Source organism: Thamnophis sirtalis, unplaced genomic scaffold (genome assembly GCF_051295495.1).
Source record: "Thamnophis sirtalis isolate CommonGarterSnake01/CBP01778 unplaced genomic scaffold, rThaSir2_p1.2 scaffold_6, whole genome shotgun sequence".
Lineage (NCBI taxonomy): Eukaryota > Metazoa > Chordata > Lepidosauria > Squamata > Natricidae > Thamnophis > Thamnophis sirtalis.
The window spans coordinates 91,477,481-91,491,268 of record NW_028261386.1 but is presented as its reverse complement, the minus strand read 5'-3'; the positions used below and the strand labels follow the sequence as shown (position 1 = coordinate 91,491,268).

General features: G+C 38.5%; 1 protein-coding gene across 1 annotated transcript; it reads right to left on the bottom strand.

Annotated features, from left to right (window-relative positions):
- Window positions 1–1,450: 1,450 nt before the first annotated feature.
- Window positions 1,451–13,400, bottom strand: ALDH8A1 (aldehyde dehydrogenase 8 family member A1). Its single transcript, XM_014061832.2, has 7 exons — window positions 12,046–13,400; window positions 9,674–9,821; window positions 8,585–8,740; window positions 6,542–6,691; window positions 5,695–5,951; window positions 4,612–4,773; window positions 1,451–3,809 (listed from the first exon to the last, which is right to left on the bottom strand). The coding sequence occupies exons 1-7, from the start codon at window positions 12,181–12,183 to the stop codon at window positions 3,345–3,347; spliced, it is 1,476 nt and encodes a 491-aa protein (XP_013917307.2). The 5' UTR covers window positions 12,184–13,400; the 3' UTR covers window positions 1,451–3,344.
- Between the last annotated feature and the right edge of the window lie 388 nt (window positions 13,401–13,788).

Sequence of the window (13,788 nt, the reverse complement as noted above, 5' to 3'; positions counted from 1 at the left end):
CTTGAAACAAAACTAAATCATATTTTGCAAAACTTTCCAGTCACTGGATGGCAGGAAATAGAAATAGGTGCCCTCTAGTGGTCTAGATATCTTTTGCATCCAGGTATTCTTATGAATAGTTTTTTTTTATTATTAACAATAATTAATATTACATAATTAATAAGTTTAATATTAAATTTATTAATTGTGTTTGCCTCTCATTTCACCTTAAGGTGACTCTTAGTTATCTCTAGATATGGTACATGATTTTTGGAAGTTCATCCAACTGTATGATCCTATGAAAAGAGAAACGTCCCAGAGTGGATCCAGACTGGATGATACTAGTCTGTAGTACAGATAAAATATCCATTTTGCTTTCTATAATTGGTTCAGATAATATACTAATGGAACCAGTTTTCTCAGTATGTGAATTGTGTGTAAACATTTAAAAATGTGCAATTGACAATGTCAGTTCTAGTTCATATCTTACCTCAGGAAGTAAAAATTAGATCAGCTTGTATTAAAATGCAGTCCAAGTATTTCCTCCCTTAATCTGTAGGAATTTTGTAGGAAATGCAATTCTTCTTTTAATTTCTCCTCATATGCATACTAATAATTTGCTGGATGAAACTGCCCAACTCCACTGGCTTCTCATATATTTCATTTTTTTTTTTAATCCTCTTGTTTAAATCAATTTTACTTCTGAAAACAGTGAACTTGAACGGAAACATGAGTATTAACAATGCTGGCATTGTTTTGAGCAAAGACCTAGATATATCATTTTGAAATCTTTGCATGATTGTGTACATGTCTAGATTCAGGACATAGAGAATCAACTGGCAATAACTGAATAATCAGACTGGCATTAATTTGCATCTGTAGGAATTAAGAGACGAATTGACACGTCAGCGTGACATAAAACTATTAAACCAAATCCTCATGATGGTTATGTAATTTTGTTGGATAAGACAGCTGTTGAAAAAACTGTTAAAAATTCAAGATTTTTGCAAGTATTGAACGGCATCTCATAAGTAGGTCTGTTGTGATGAATCGCTTCACCCTCCACTATTTAGTTCTAAGGTTTCCCCATCCCTAAAGCAAGTTTATTTTCATCTTCTCAAAACAGAAGGTTGCTTTAACCAAATTTGTGTGTGCCTGTGCATAGGTCATTAATGCACCTTGCTGCTCCTAATGGATGTAGAGGGGATGTTCAATTGACACTATATTCATTATGGGTCTTTTCTATTTCAATGTGCTTCCATTCCCTTTTTTCTCCCATCCTCCCTACAAATGGCCCTAAAATGGCCTTTCCTTACTGGTTAGATGTCAGCCCCTACTTTGGCTGACATAGTAACAGGGTGGGTGGGGGCTCATGATATGTGGGGGGGGGGGAATACTAGGTACTGGAGGAGATATCATGGAGGGTGGTTTGTCTCACCATCTGTGCATGCTGATGGCTTATGTTTGGGCTTGATCAAGGTCAACTGTCTCTGCATACCAACTGAACGAGGCTGCTTGAAGATGCACCCCACATGTCCCCTTTGAGAGCTGGAGATTGAACATTGGGTTGGGGTAACTGGGGGGAGGGTCTTGGGTAAACGTTTGATATGTACAAGTTTACGCTTTTTTTGCTTCAGATCTTGCTTCAGTTGTTTTCATGTACAGTAAAAGTACCTTTTTCTCTATTCATTTCTTAGATGCTGAAGGAGGCACACTTGACAAGAGATCTCAAGACTGTACAAGATAGCCCTGTGAAAATTTCAATCCTGTGGGTGGCTGCTGTAGAAAATGTTATGCAGTCTGTTCTCGATTTACGACAGTTCATTTAGTGAGTGTTCAAAGTTACAACGGCACTGAAAAAAGTGACTTATGACAGTTTTGCACACTCACAACCATTGCAGTATCCCCATGGTCACGCAATTAAAATTTGAACACTTGGCAACTGGTTCATATTTACAATGGTTGCAGTGTCCAATGAGTCATGTGATCATCTTTTGCGACCATCTGACAAGCAAAGCTAATGGAGAGGCAAGATTCACTTAACAATTGTGGCAAGAATGGTTGTAAAATGGGACAAAACTCACTTAACAGCTGTTTCACTTGGCAACAGAAATTTGGGGCTCAATTGTGGTCGTAAGTTGACAACTATCCATATTCCACATTACAGATAATTAGGAAAGAGAGAATATTAAAGAATCAATTATATACAGCACTTTATATAAACGTTAACAATACACTACTTTACAAAACAGTGTTCAGTGTAGTCACTGTCTCAAAATTGAGCTTATAGACCAGTAGACTCTGGAAAGGTCTACTAAAATTATCCAAGTTAAATGAGGTAGGACAGATGGTGATGAAAGCTGGGTACTACCGTTTGAATTATGCAGTGAAGATGAATATTCAATTTAAGACTGCTAAAAGGAAGCCCCTTCACACATAAGCAGGTGGAATTCTTTACCTTCCAACTTGGAAAAGCTTTAAAAAATTAAACATGGTGAACAATTCTGTTTATGGCACCATATTTTAGTTTTATTTTCAAAGATAGCATGGTTCCCAAAGTAGTTATTGAAGAATACAAGTGAGAAGAGGGATGTCTTGCTTGAGTTCCCATCAGCATCTAGTTGGTTGTTGTGGAAAAGGCATGCTAAGCCAGATAAAACTCATCAGCTCTTTTGAAGTTAAAACAAAGCTAATGACAGACTCCACTGTAAAGTCTCATATACCATATTTTTCAGAGGATAAGACACACCTTTTTCCCTCAAAAAAGAAGCTGAAAATCTGGGTGCATCTTATACACTGAATATAGCACTTTTTGCCTCCTGAAACCCCGCCTCCTTCACCAAAATGGCCATGCATAATCTTTAGGAGGCTTTCAGAGTGCTCCTGGTGGCTGGGGAGAGCAGAAATGAGTAAAAAATGGGCCGTTTTTTGCTCAATTCCCCCCCCCCACTGCCCCCAGGAGCACTCTATAAGTTTCCTAAAGGCTATGCATGTCCTTTTTTGACAAAAAAACAAGCCTGTTCTCATGAAAAACAGGCCATTTTTTTGCTCATGGGGTGGGGGTGGCAGGCGCAGTCTACAAGCCTCCTAAAGGCTATTCATGCCCTTTTCTTTGGAAAAAAAACAGGCCTGTTTTCGTGAAAAACGGGCCGTTTTGGGGAGGTCTGCAGAGTGCAAAAACGTTTTTTTAATTTACCTCTTCAAAATCTTGGTACGTCTTATACTCTGAAAAATACGGTAATTACTTTCATATGCTCCTTTCTACAGTACTCTTAGCAGACATACAAGTATAAACCATGATTTTTCTCAATATATCAAGAGAGACAAGGCAACACACAGAGACCTATGGCACTAATTACTTCCTATTAGTTGGTTTCAGTATATTTTATGGTAACTGTTTTCACCTCAGTGAAAAATTCATATGAATCCTTAGCTCCCTCTCTACCTATCCCAGAGGCTTTCATTCCCCCAAAGGGCAAATTCAGATCTCTGATAAGCCAACAATTGGTCCACACCAATCCAGACTGGAGTCTTTTAGCAACACGATGAATCCGGCCTACATTGTTTGACCAGACCGTGGCTGCCAGGCCATATTTGACTCCATTGGCTCTCCTAATCACTTCCTCTTCTGTGTCAAACACCATTACACAAGCTACAGGACCAAATATCTCATCCTGGATGCAACAAGAATCATCATCAATGTCTGTGATAACTGTGGGAAGCAAGAAATAGCCATTTTGGTTTCTTGGAGGAAGATCCAGTGAATCTATTCCCTCTCCACAAAGAATCGTGGCCCCTTCTGCCCGAGCCTGCTGGATATATTTCTTCACCTAATAGGAGCAGCAACAAAACAAGGAGCGTATTTAGAGAAGACAATAATTTTAAATTGTTAATAAAAATAAGGAAATGAAAGACCAATACATATGAATATACTCTCTCACACCTACATATTTACTATATAAAACCTATATCTAGACATATTGTATGAATTAGTTAAGCTCTTGTGTTTTACATGCTATTTTAAATAACATTAGCTGTTTAAAGGTTGATTTACTTTAATTCATTCATTTAAATCGTATACTAAGAAAATGCCAATGCAATTTTATCACTGGAACATTATTTCATGTAGCATTATTAATTAAACTTTAAATACTGTATTACATCAAGAAAGATAGAAAAATCTTAGACACATTTGAAGCTATGGAAGAAGAATCTGAAATGTCTTCTTCAATTCTGCTGACAATATATTCGAGAAGTGAGTTAGTAAGAGAAAATATCAGGTTGTTTCCAACTGTGTGCACCCAGCAGTGAATCTGACATCACTAAGGAGATGTTTCAACTAGTCATATTAAGTGCACACAATAAAAATATATGCAAACTTGACAACTGGAAAAATTACTTAATGGAAAAAAAGTTTTGATGAGGAAGCTTTAGGAAATACCCTTAGCCTGAAACAACTTAAAGCAAGTGTTTTAACAAGTGATTAAAACAAGATCTGTTCTTTGTCTAAAAATCAATACCAAGATATAAGAAAATCTCTATCATCATATATGGCGATACTTTCTCAAATGTGGAAGAAAACATATTTGCAGATAATTTAGCAAATTGAAAAATATTTTCAACATCGTTTACCTTTGCTAAATGATCTTTACTTATCAATGCCCCCATATCAGTTTTGGGATCTGAAGGATTTCCAACTTTCCATTTTTTAACAGTTTCCACAAACCTTTTCAAGAATTCTTTAGAAATGCTCTTCTGAACAAAGATTCTGCTGGTACATAGGCATATTTCACCCTGGCAAGATCGAACAATGTATAGACAAGGGAGAAATTCAATAAGGAGTCATTACTGAAGCATGAGTTTTTAAGTTCTTTACAAAATATATTAGTATCAGAGCAAAACTCTCTTTAGTTCACCAAAGGAAGAATTTGTTTTCTGGATTTCAGTAAGAGCAGGACAACTCCTTAGATTTACAATTATGCAATTAAATATAATTAAATATAAATATCAGCAAGCTCTTATATAGTTTGTTGTTAGTATCCCTATCCATTTTTACCAAATAACAAGGAGCATTCGGGTGGAGAGGAACTATGATTGAATAGGAAATTTTATTCCTTCTAAGACTACTGCTTTCATACATAACAGGCGAGAAGAGAAATCATATTTTATCTTGGCATTTCCAAAGAAGAGTGCACAGGCTACAGAAAGACTAGTTGTCTCCCCTCCTAGTACCCAGTCCCGGATGTGAGGAGTCCCAAGGCAACAAAAGACATGGGCAACCCATTTAAGGAAAGTAAATCACTGAATTCTCTTATACTGGATCTGATATGTTGAATCTTTTGGGATATTCTTTGTAGAACAGTAGCAGGGGGACTCTTTGGAGTGGCAAACTGTGAGGATATGAATAAGAAAGAGTTATTCCAAAACAAATTCTGATAGAAAAAGGGAGCTTGCTCATCCATCATTTTCAAGGAATATCACAACCTTTACTTGCCATACGCTAAATAAATAGACAACATTCACTGAAAGAGGATGCCATGTTAAGTCAGATTTTTTAAAAAATATTATCATTATTTATTGGAATTTATTAGCTGCCCAATTCCAATAAGTAAAAAATAAATCATCTGATTCAGAATAAGATACTCAGTCTTTATATTAAAACCTGTCATGAGGAGCCAGAAGCGGAAGGATGAGCAAGCGGCTATCTTTTTATACCTGGTTAGCAAAACTGGACTTTACAGTGGCAGGAATACATTGATCCAAGTTGGCATCCTCAAAAATGATAGCTGGGTTTTTGCCTCCTAGCTCCAAGGAAAGTTTCTTACAGTACAAAGCAGACCTTTGGATGATTTGTTGGCCAGTGAGTGTGCTCCCAGTGAAGGAAATCAGAGATACCGCCGGATGGGAAACAAGAGCATCTCCAGCTTTGGACCCACTTCCGAACACGACATTTATCACACCCGGAGGAAAACCTTGTAGGCAGCAGAGGAGGAAAATCACATAAACAGACCGAACACCATAATTATGTAGTACATTCCGTTTAAGTGGCAAGTCAGAAACATATATATTGAATACAATACTATGATCCTAACTAGAGTGGTTCAGTGGCCTAGAGGTAGAGCTCTCGCCTCACAATCAAGAGGCTGTGAGTTCAATCCTAGGTAGACACTCTGTGGATATATCTGTTGAACAAAACTCTGCATTGGTGACAGGAAGGACATCTGATCATTAAAACACTCTGCTAGCTCCATTCAGTTTCCCAGACTCTGCAAGGGGTTATGGGGTTGTTAAAATGATGGCGACTATGATCCTAACTACTTTTGGTATATATAAGGGTTATACTGTATATGATGGAACTTCCTTGCTTGTTATATGATATCTTTTCAATCTATCTATTGTTCAATCTATAATCGGGTTCTAAATCATGCTATCAATGGAATATTACCTTGATCATGTATTTGATGTGTAAGCTCTTTGAATCCAAGTGTTACCTACTTCTCTCCTGAATCACTAATATGTATACTGCTTTAATTATTTCAATGGAGCTACTTTTCTGGCATACCTGCTTTATTCAGAAGTTTGCACATCATCCAGGCTGTGACAGATGTCATTTCACTTGGTTTGGCAATTACAGTATTTCCACACATGACAGCAGGGGCAATTTTCCATGTCAGTAAGTAAAGTGGCAAATTCCAAGGACTAATTAATCCAGCTTTCAAAAAGATAGAAAAAAGGAACAAATCTGTTTAAACATGAAGCTTGATACATAGGAAATCCATGGCCCCCTTTTGATACCCAGTTAGATAACAGAGCATAACAACTCTTTGTAAGCTTCAGTAGTCTTTTGCTTCAGCACCCAATCTATGTACTAAACCAGCAGTCACCAACTGATGGTCCATGAGAAACTTTTGATGGTCTGCAGAAAAATTAATTGTATTTTTTATATTGCACTAAATTAGGGGTCCTCAAAATATGGCACCTGGGCCTGATATGTGCAATGAACATTTGTGTTGCTGCAGAGAGTCTCCCCCTTCTGGGTCTTTTTGTATGGTAAGGAGGGGGGAAGAAATTCTGACTTGGGGTCTGCTTCAGCCTTCTGATGCGGAGCTTTGGGCAAAGGCTGAAGGGAACTGCCACTGGTGGCAAAGAGCCAAAGGGCCTTGTTCCAGTGGGATTGCATCAAGGTCTGGAACTGGCTGATCATCTCAGTCCTCTTAGCCTCCAGGCGCTGGCACTTGGCCATGCACTCCTGCAAGTCTTCCCTCTGCTTGGAAAGCCTGTGCTAGTAGTCCTCAGTGAGGTGCTCCTGCTGAGCCTACTTCTCGGTCAGATCCAATTTGAACTGAGCCAGCTGTTTTGCCAACTCTTTCTCATGGTGGCTGCTTAGCTCCAGCAACTGCTTTCTGTTGGGACCCTAAAGAGCCCGGTCGGGCAGATGAGGAGTGGTGAGTAGAGACTGGCAAGGCGCCCATCGATGTGAGTGACATCGAATTGGCCATGCCCACACAGTCACATAACCGCCTTGCCACGCCTACCCAGCCAGTCATTAGGTAGATCATATTAGTGGTCCTTGGAAATAGGTAAATGAAAATGTTGAATAATAACTAGTGTTCAGGTTCTATAAGCTATTGATTTGAATAAGCTATTGAGGCAAAACAAGGCAAGCCATCCCCCAATATCAGGTTTGGCTCATTATTAAAAGTATAGCATCTTGCCAATTAATTATATTCTAATTGAGTGAGCTAATTATAATGGACTTACCTATGTTAGAAAAGGCATGGAAAATTTCAAGCTGTGCTTTATATTAGAAGAGAACTACCAGATTTGAGATATAAAAGTCCATATGATCACTAAACTACAGGAAAAAAAGACACTGAAAAGTGAGTGATGACATCTAGTGGTCACTAGATGCTTGCAACTCAGAACCACTTAAACTACAGGTAGTCCTAGAGTTATGACCATTAAGGTCAGCAACGATTCAAAGTTATGATATTGTTGGACAAAGGGATTTACAACAACTCCTTGGAGTTCTGGCCATTGCAGCATCTCTACAGTCAGATGATCATGAACTGGGTGCTTGGTCATCTGGCTCATGACTACAATATTGGAATGAAATGCTGACACATGATTGCAATTTTCTATATTCCCTGCTGGCTTCCCAGAAGCAAAGTCAATAGAAAAGCCAGCAGGAAGTTGGAATTGTGATCACACGAGGGCCTCACTACAAACTACATGCCTTTAAATGGCATGCCAAGGACTACATTCCTCAAACTAGTGAATAAAGCTAGAACAAAACCTAATTTCATTTAATTCATTTAAGAGGATATGATTAGGCGGCAGTCATATGTTTAATATTTCCCCCCTTTTGTTATATTAAAAATAATAATTTGGTGACAACGCTGGGGAACAATACCCATGTTTTGTGGGCCAAATGGAACTGAGTATCTCTGGGTTAAAACAAGAAGGAAAAAAAATTAGTTCCAACAACTGTATATAAAATAAGGCAATATGCACAAGCTAAATTTACTAACATTACCCTAGTCCTAAAAAGATTATTTTTTCCTTTTGTTGAAAAACCACCTGCAGCTCTTTGACAAAGACTTACCAATTCCCACTGGTGACCTTTCAGTATAGTGCATGCAGCCCATGTGATCCATCTGTGTACATTCTGTTGTCTTATGAAGGATAGATGATGAAAAAAAGCGAAAATTATATACTGCTCGGGGTATGTCCACTGTTCTGGCAAAAGAAATGGTTTTTCCTGGAACAGAAGGATATTTACCAAATAATTTTATACTTGCAGATGTTGCTGCAATACTTTTGAAATGTACCAATCACAGATGTGGATTTCTGCTGGTTCGCCCCGGATCAGGTGAAACGGTAGCGGTGGCGGTGGGAGGCTCCGCCCATCCGCCCGGATACTTTGTGCAAGCGTGCGAATGCTCACGCAGGCATGCACATTCAAGAGCGAACTGATAGTAAAATAAATTGAAATCCATCACTGACCAATATTTTCAATAGGTTTTATGTTCTAAACAGTTTTTGTAAGAATTGTTTTTAAGCAAAGAATGAAAGTTGTCTAATTATTAAGCAGTGGAGGGGAGAAGACAATCTAAATGTTCAAAAGTAAAACTTCAAAAACACAAGAAAGCAAGAGGATTATTAAAGGATTATGGAAAACCCATGTAAGTGTTTCTGGCCACATTTGACCATGAGAATACATCTTTAGATTTTAAGTTTCTCTGCTATCACATAGAAAACAAACAAGAATTCTGCAACAATACAAACAAGGAGATCCATCCCTAAAATATTTTTTGTCCATGCAGAAATTTAATTATTCCCAGCATGCTATATCTGTCTGCAGTTACATTAAATATAAGGAGCTCATCAAAAAGAAACAACTGTAATTCAGCACCTGAATATATAGCTAGACACCATGATTCAAAACCAGATAAATCAATAAATAAGGAAAGTTTTTATCTTTAAATGTGAATGTGAGAAAGGGCCAAGTTCCAATTTGTCCATTCAGACAAGGAATAGGCAAGTTGTTTGTGTTGTTCATCTAAGGCAGTGATGGCTAACCTTTTTTTGATCGCGTGCCAAAAGCAAGGGGGAGGGCAAGGGGGTCGTGTGCGGGTGTGCCCATAATGCTATGTGCACAACCCCCCTGGGGTCAACAGGTTTTCCCCTTTACCTTGATCTTTTGATTCTGCTTGCGCAAATGACTCCAGATTTTCTTCAATAAGGTCTGCTAACTTGCTCATTATTTTTGACCTTTCCTGTGGACTTTTGGCAGACCATCCTGGGAAAGCATTTTGGGCAGCTTTGACAGCAGCTTCCACCTTAAAAATGCAATTGGTAAACACATGTGTCTACATGAGCAAAAGCATGTATGATGCTAGACGTTAACAGAAACTAAGAGAAAGCAGAAAACAAATACCGCTTCTTTGGAGGCCAGAGTTCAGATCCCCTGCTATGTCATCCTGGGTTAGATGAATAATAATCTTTATTTATAAACTGAGAGGATTTTTGTCATCCTGATCGATTACAATATAGTATACTGTTCCTCCTGGGCAAGCTTGATCTAGACCAGTGATGGTGAACCTTTTGGGCTCAGCATGTCAAAAATGTGGAAAATACCTAACTGGATGGCATTGCACACTCCTCTCCAACAAGAGAAAATATTTTCTATCTCTTCCCCTCCCCCCATCTCCCATTTAAGCCACACTTAATAGCAACACTCAGTGACAGTGCACTGGCTGAGCCTGAAGTAAAGGCCTGAGCTTTGTCTTTAGCCCTAGGGCTACTGCTGCCATTTGAAAAAGCCCCATTGTTCCGTTCCCGAAGGTGTGATTGCTTCCATAGCCCAGTGCTGCCATACATCCCTTGCCTTTAGGTGGTGCTCTCTTTTTTTGTTGACAGGTCCCTACCACCTACCTGAGGCTGCTCCAGGTCGCATAAGGCCTTTATTCTTGAAGCAGCTTTGGAGAATGCTCTTCCACAGCCTCGGAAGCCTCCAAAAGCCACACAAAAGCATGCTCTGTTCTCACATGATTTTTGGAGACTCAAAGACCACGCAAGAGCACGACCCTCTCACATAACTTCCAGAGGATCAGGAGGCGATGAGAGAGACAGCCCATTCCATGTGGCCTCCACAACCTCCCAAACTGAGTGGAGTATGCTTTCAAGAATAGTTATTGGGTGTTGGTTAACACTGGTGTGTCAGACAAAATGTGCCTATGACATGTGTCATAGGTTCGCCATCACTGATCTAGACATGACTGCTAAAGGTAGAAACTAAACAGCTCTTTGCCAAATGTATTTGAAGGGTAAGACATACCAATTAATATATTGACACATATAGATACATGTATTTGTATGTGTTTTTATCATCCCTTCAAGCGGCATTTTTGTTCTCGTTGGGTATTTTTTACTTATTTTCCAAATTAAAATTCAGAACTACAGCCACTAGGCAGCACTATTGAGCTTTTACTCTTGCAGAATTCTGCAGAGTTGTCACAATGTCTTTCATTTTAGGCAAGGCCATATTATTACTGACTTGCATTTTCAAACTAATCAGTAACTGAAATTCTCTGTGCAGGGTACAGTAGCATTCAATGTGCTACACCTGCATGCATTCATGCCTAGCATATGGCCCTTTCTCAAAGATTATCTAAAATTTTCTAGCTAAGATAAGAAATATATATATATAACAATACCATGAATTTAAATATAATAAATCAATTTAATTCATTATTTAGCTGAATTCAAACTAATTCAAATGTTATGCTTGAACTTGTCTTGCTGCTTTCTTTGTCCTGATCTTTGATATGTGATTCAAAGGTTAAATACAATGCTGAGGGTGAAACATATTGGATACCCCAAGAAGCTTAAAATCAAAATTCCCGCTTTCTTGTCCTGCTGACCACAGTATTAAATGAGCAATCATGATTATTCTTTAAACATATTTTTCTATGTATCTAATATACAATCCATTTTCTGTTTGCATAAGAAAATAAGAGGGCAAAGGTCCACAGTGTAAGTTTAGAAAAAAATGCTAGTTATACTTCAACCACTATTTATGTATACTTAAGCAAATATTTGATTGACTGGAATTAAATGCTAAAGGTCAAAGTTAAAATTGTAAAAGTGTAGAATAGTATTTTATTTCCAACCTCAGTGATTAGATGGTACAATTATTATTTTGACTGGGCCTTTTAAAGGAATCAAGCAGCCAATAAGGAAAGCTATATTTTTTCTTTTCATTTTGCCTTGAAGTTTGATACAAATTCCCACATACTGTAAAAGAGACATTTCAAAGGAAATGGCATTGAACTTTGAGCTGCTGATCTAGGGCTATTGCTGCTAACACAACACTGTGTTATTATACTGAAATATAGCCTTATCTCCTATAGGCAAAAAAACATAATTCAATATAACATTAAAGCTAGCCAATATTTCAGGATGATTTATGTTCACAATTATTACAAACACCCCATGCAATGTTTTTGTACAGCTCTACAAAATAACAAAAAAGTTTTAATATAAATTTCTGTAGGAACTCACCTCTTCCCTGCCGCTATCGGGTACTTTGCAATATACTTCACCAATAGATGGGTCGTAAGAATCTAGATATGAGGAATATGGCACAAACCGGCCACCGATATAGTTCTCCAAAATCAAGTGAGTCTGAGGGTGGGTCATTGCAATTCAGTTTGCACTGTCCAAGCACTGCTACTACATTTGCGATTTGCAGAGCACACTTCTTTATTTGCCAGCTTCAACTCCTCCTCTTTCAGCAATTATTGCTAGACTGATCAAAAGCTGACATGCATCCACAGCCAAATCAAATGAACTATAACTATAAACATTGTGGAAATAATGTAATCAGTATAGTATTATTTGCTTCATAAAAATGGCATTATAAAGGATTCCACGTCAACCTTAATGCTGGCAGTAATTTTGAGGGTTTATTTCATTTTTAGTAAGCTTGATTATTGTACTGTAACACACGATGTGTAGTGGATAAAACTATACCATACCCAGGAAAAATGGATTAGATTGTTGTTTTTTAATTCCTTCCAAGCCTTTCTAGGAGAGAATGCAATTTATCAATGAGGTTTGGAAAAAAATAAAAAATAAAAGTGAGGTGTCATGGGCAATCTCATTCAAGGAAGACATAAAGTGTATTTAGAACCGTTGATTACAATAGATTATAGAATGATTTCCAATTTCCAATATTTGTTATTTACCCTATTTTTCAGAGCACCTTTTGCCCCCCAAAAAGAGGGTGAAAATTTGGGTGCGTCTTCTACTCCGAATGTTACATCAGCCATACCGGGGGGAGAAGTTGGTGTGGTGGCGGCAACGGCAGCAATAGCGGCAATGGCGAAAATGGATGGCAACAGGCAGCTGATTGGCGGTGTTCTGGGAGGCTGATCCAACCACCAATCCCCGCCGCTGCCCAGGGAGCCTGCCACTTGCTCCCAGGCCGAAGCTACAGCCACCTGAGCTGCCCCAACACTGCCCGGGGAGCCAGCCTCATCTGCTCTCAGGCGAAGCGAAAGCCGCCCGAGCCTCTCTGCCATTGCCCAGGGAGCCTGCCACCTGCTCCCGGGCCAATGCCTGAGCCGCCTAACAGATAAGCACCTGATTATAAATGGTTAGGGGTCGCAAGGGTCTTCTAACTTGACAGCTTTAAGACTTGTGGACTTTAAGTCCCAGAATTCCTGAGGTAATATGACTGGATGAGGAATTCTGGGAGTTGAAGTCCACAAGTCTTAAACCTGTCAAGTTGGAAGACCTCTGGGTTAGGCTTAGGATTAAGGTTAACACATTTGTAATGGGTTAGGCTTAAGGTTTAAGGCTTATAGCCTGTTTGCAGCAATGGTGGGATACAACCGGGATGCCCTGGTATGGGCCTGCTGGGAGCACCAGGTACCATTCCGGTCAATTATGACTTTAATTGACTTTACATGGTTGTAAAAGGTATACATGGTTATAAAAATTATTCTGCTACACTGGCATTTTATTAAATAATATATTACTACACATTTGGCTCAGAATACTTTTTTCCTTGTTTTCTTCCTCTAAAATCTAGGTGCGTCTAATACTCCGGTGTGTCTTGTACTCTGAAAAATACAGTAATTATTCCTGTTTTCTCCATCTCTCAGATGTACTCAAAGATGAACACTATTGAAACGAAGAAAGCTTTACGTAACGATGAATATATTTTTATGCAGAAAGACTACATACTTCAATTCTCATACTCATATAAAAGTATACCTTATAAAGTTATCTGTTTTGACT

What these genes read in the sequence shown, in the direction of transcription:
- ALDH8A1 (XM_014061832.2), bottom strand. Translation starts at nt 12,183, where the DNA reads ATGACCCACCCTCAGACTCACTTGATTTTGGAGAACTATATCGGTGGC. An exon ending in CCGATAGCGGCAGGGAAGAG is followed by an intron (nt 9,822 to 12,045) that starts GTGAGTTCCTAC and finishes TGCATTTTTAAG; the next exon opens with GTGGAAGCTGCTGTCAAAGC. An exon ending in AGCAGAATCAAAAGATCAAG is followed by an intron (nt 8,741 to 9,673) that starts GTAAAGGGGAAA and finishes CTTCTGTTCCAG; the next exon opens with GAAAAACCATTTCTTTTGCC.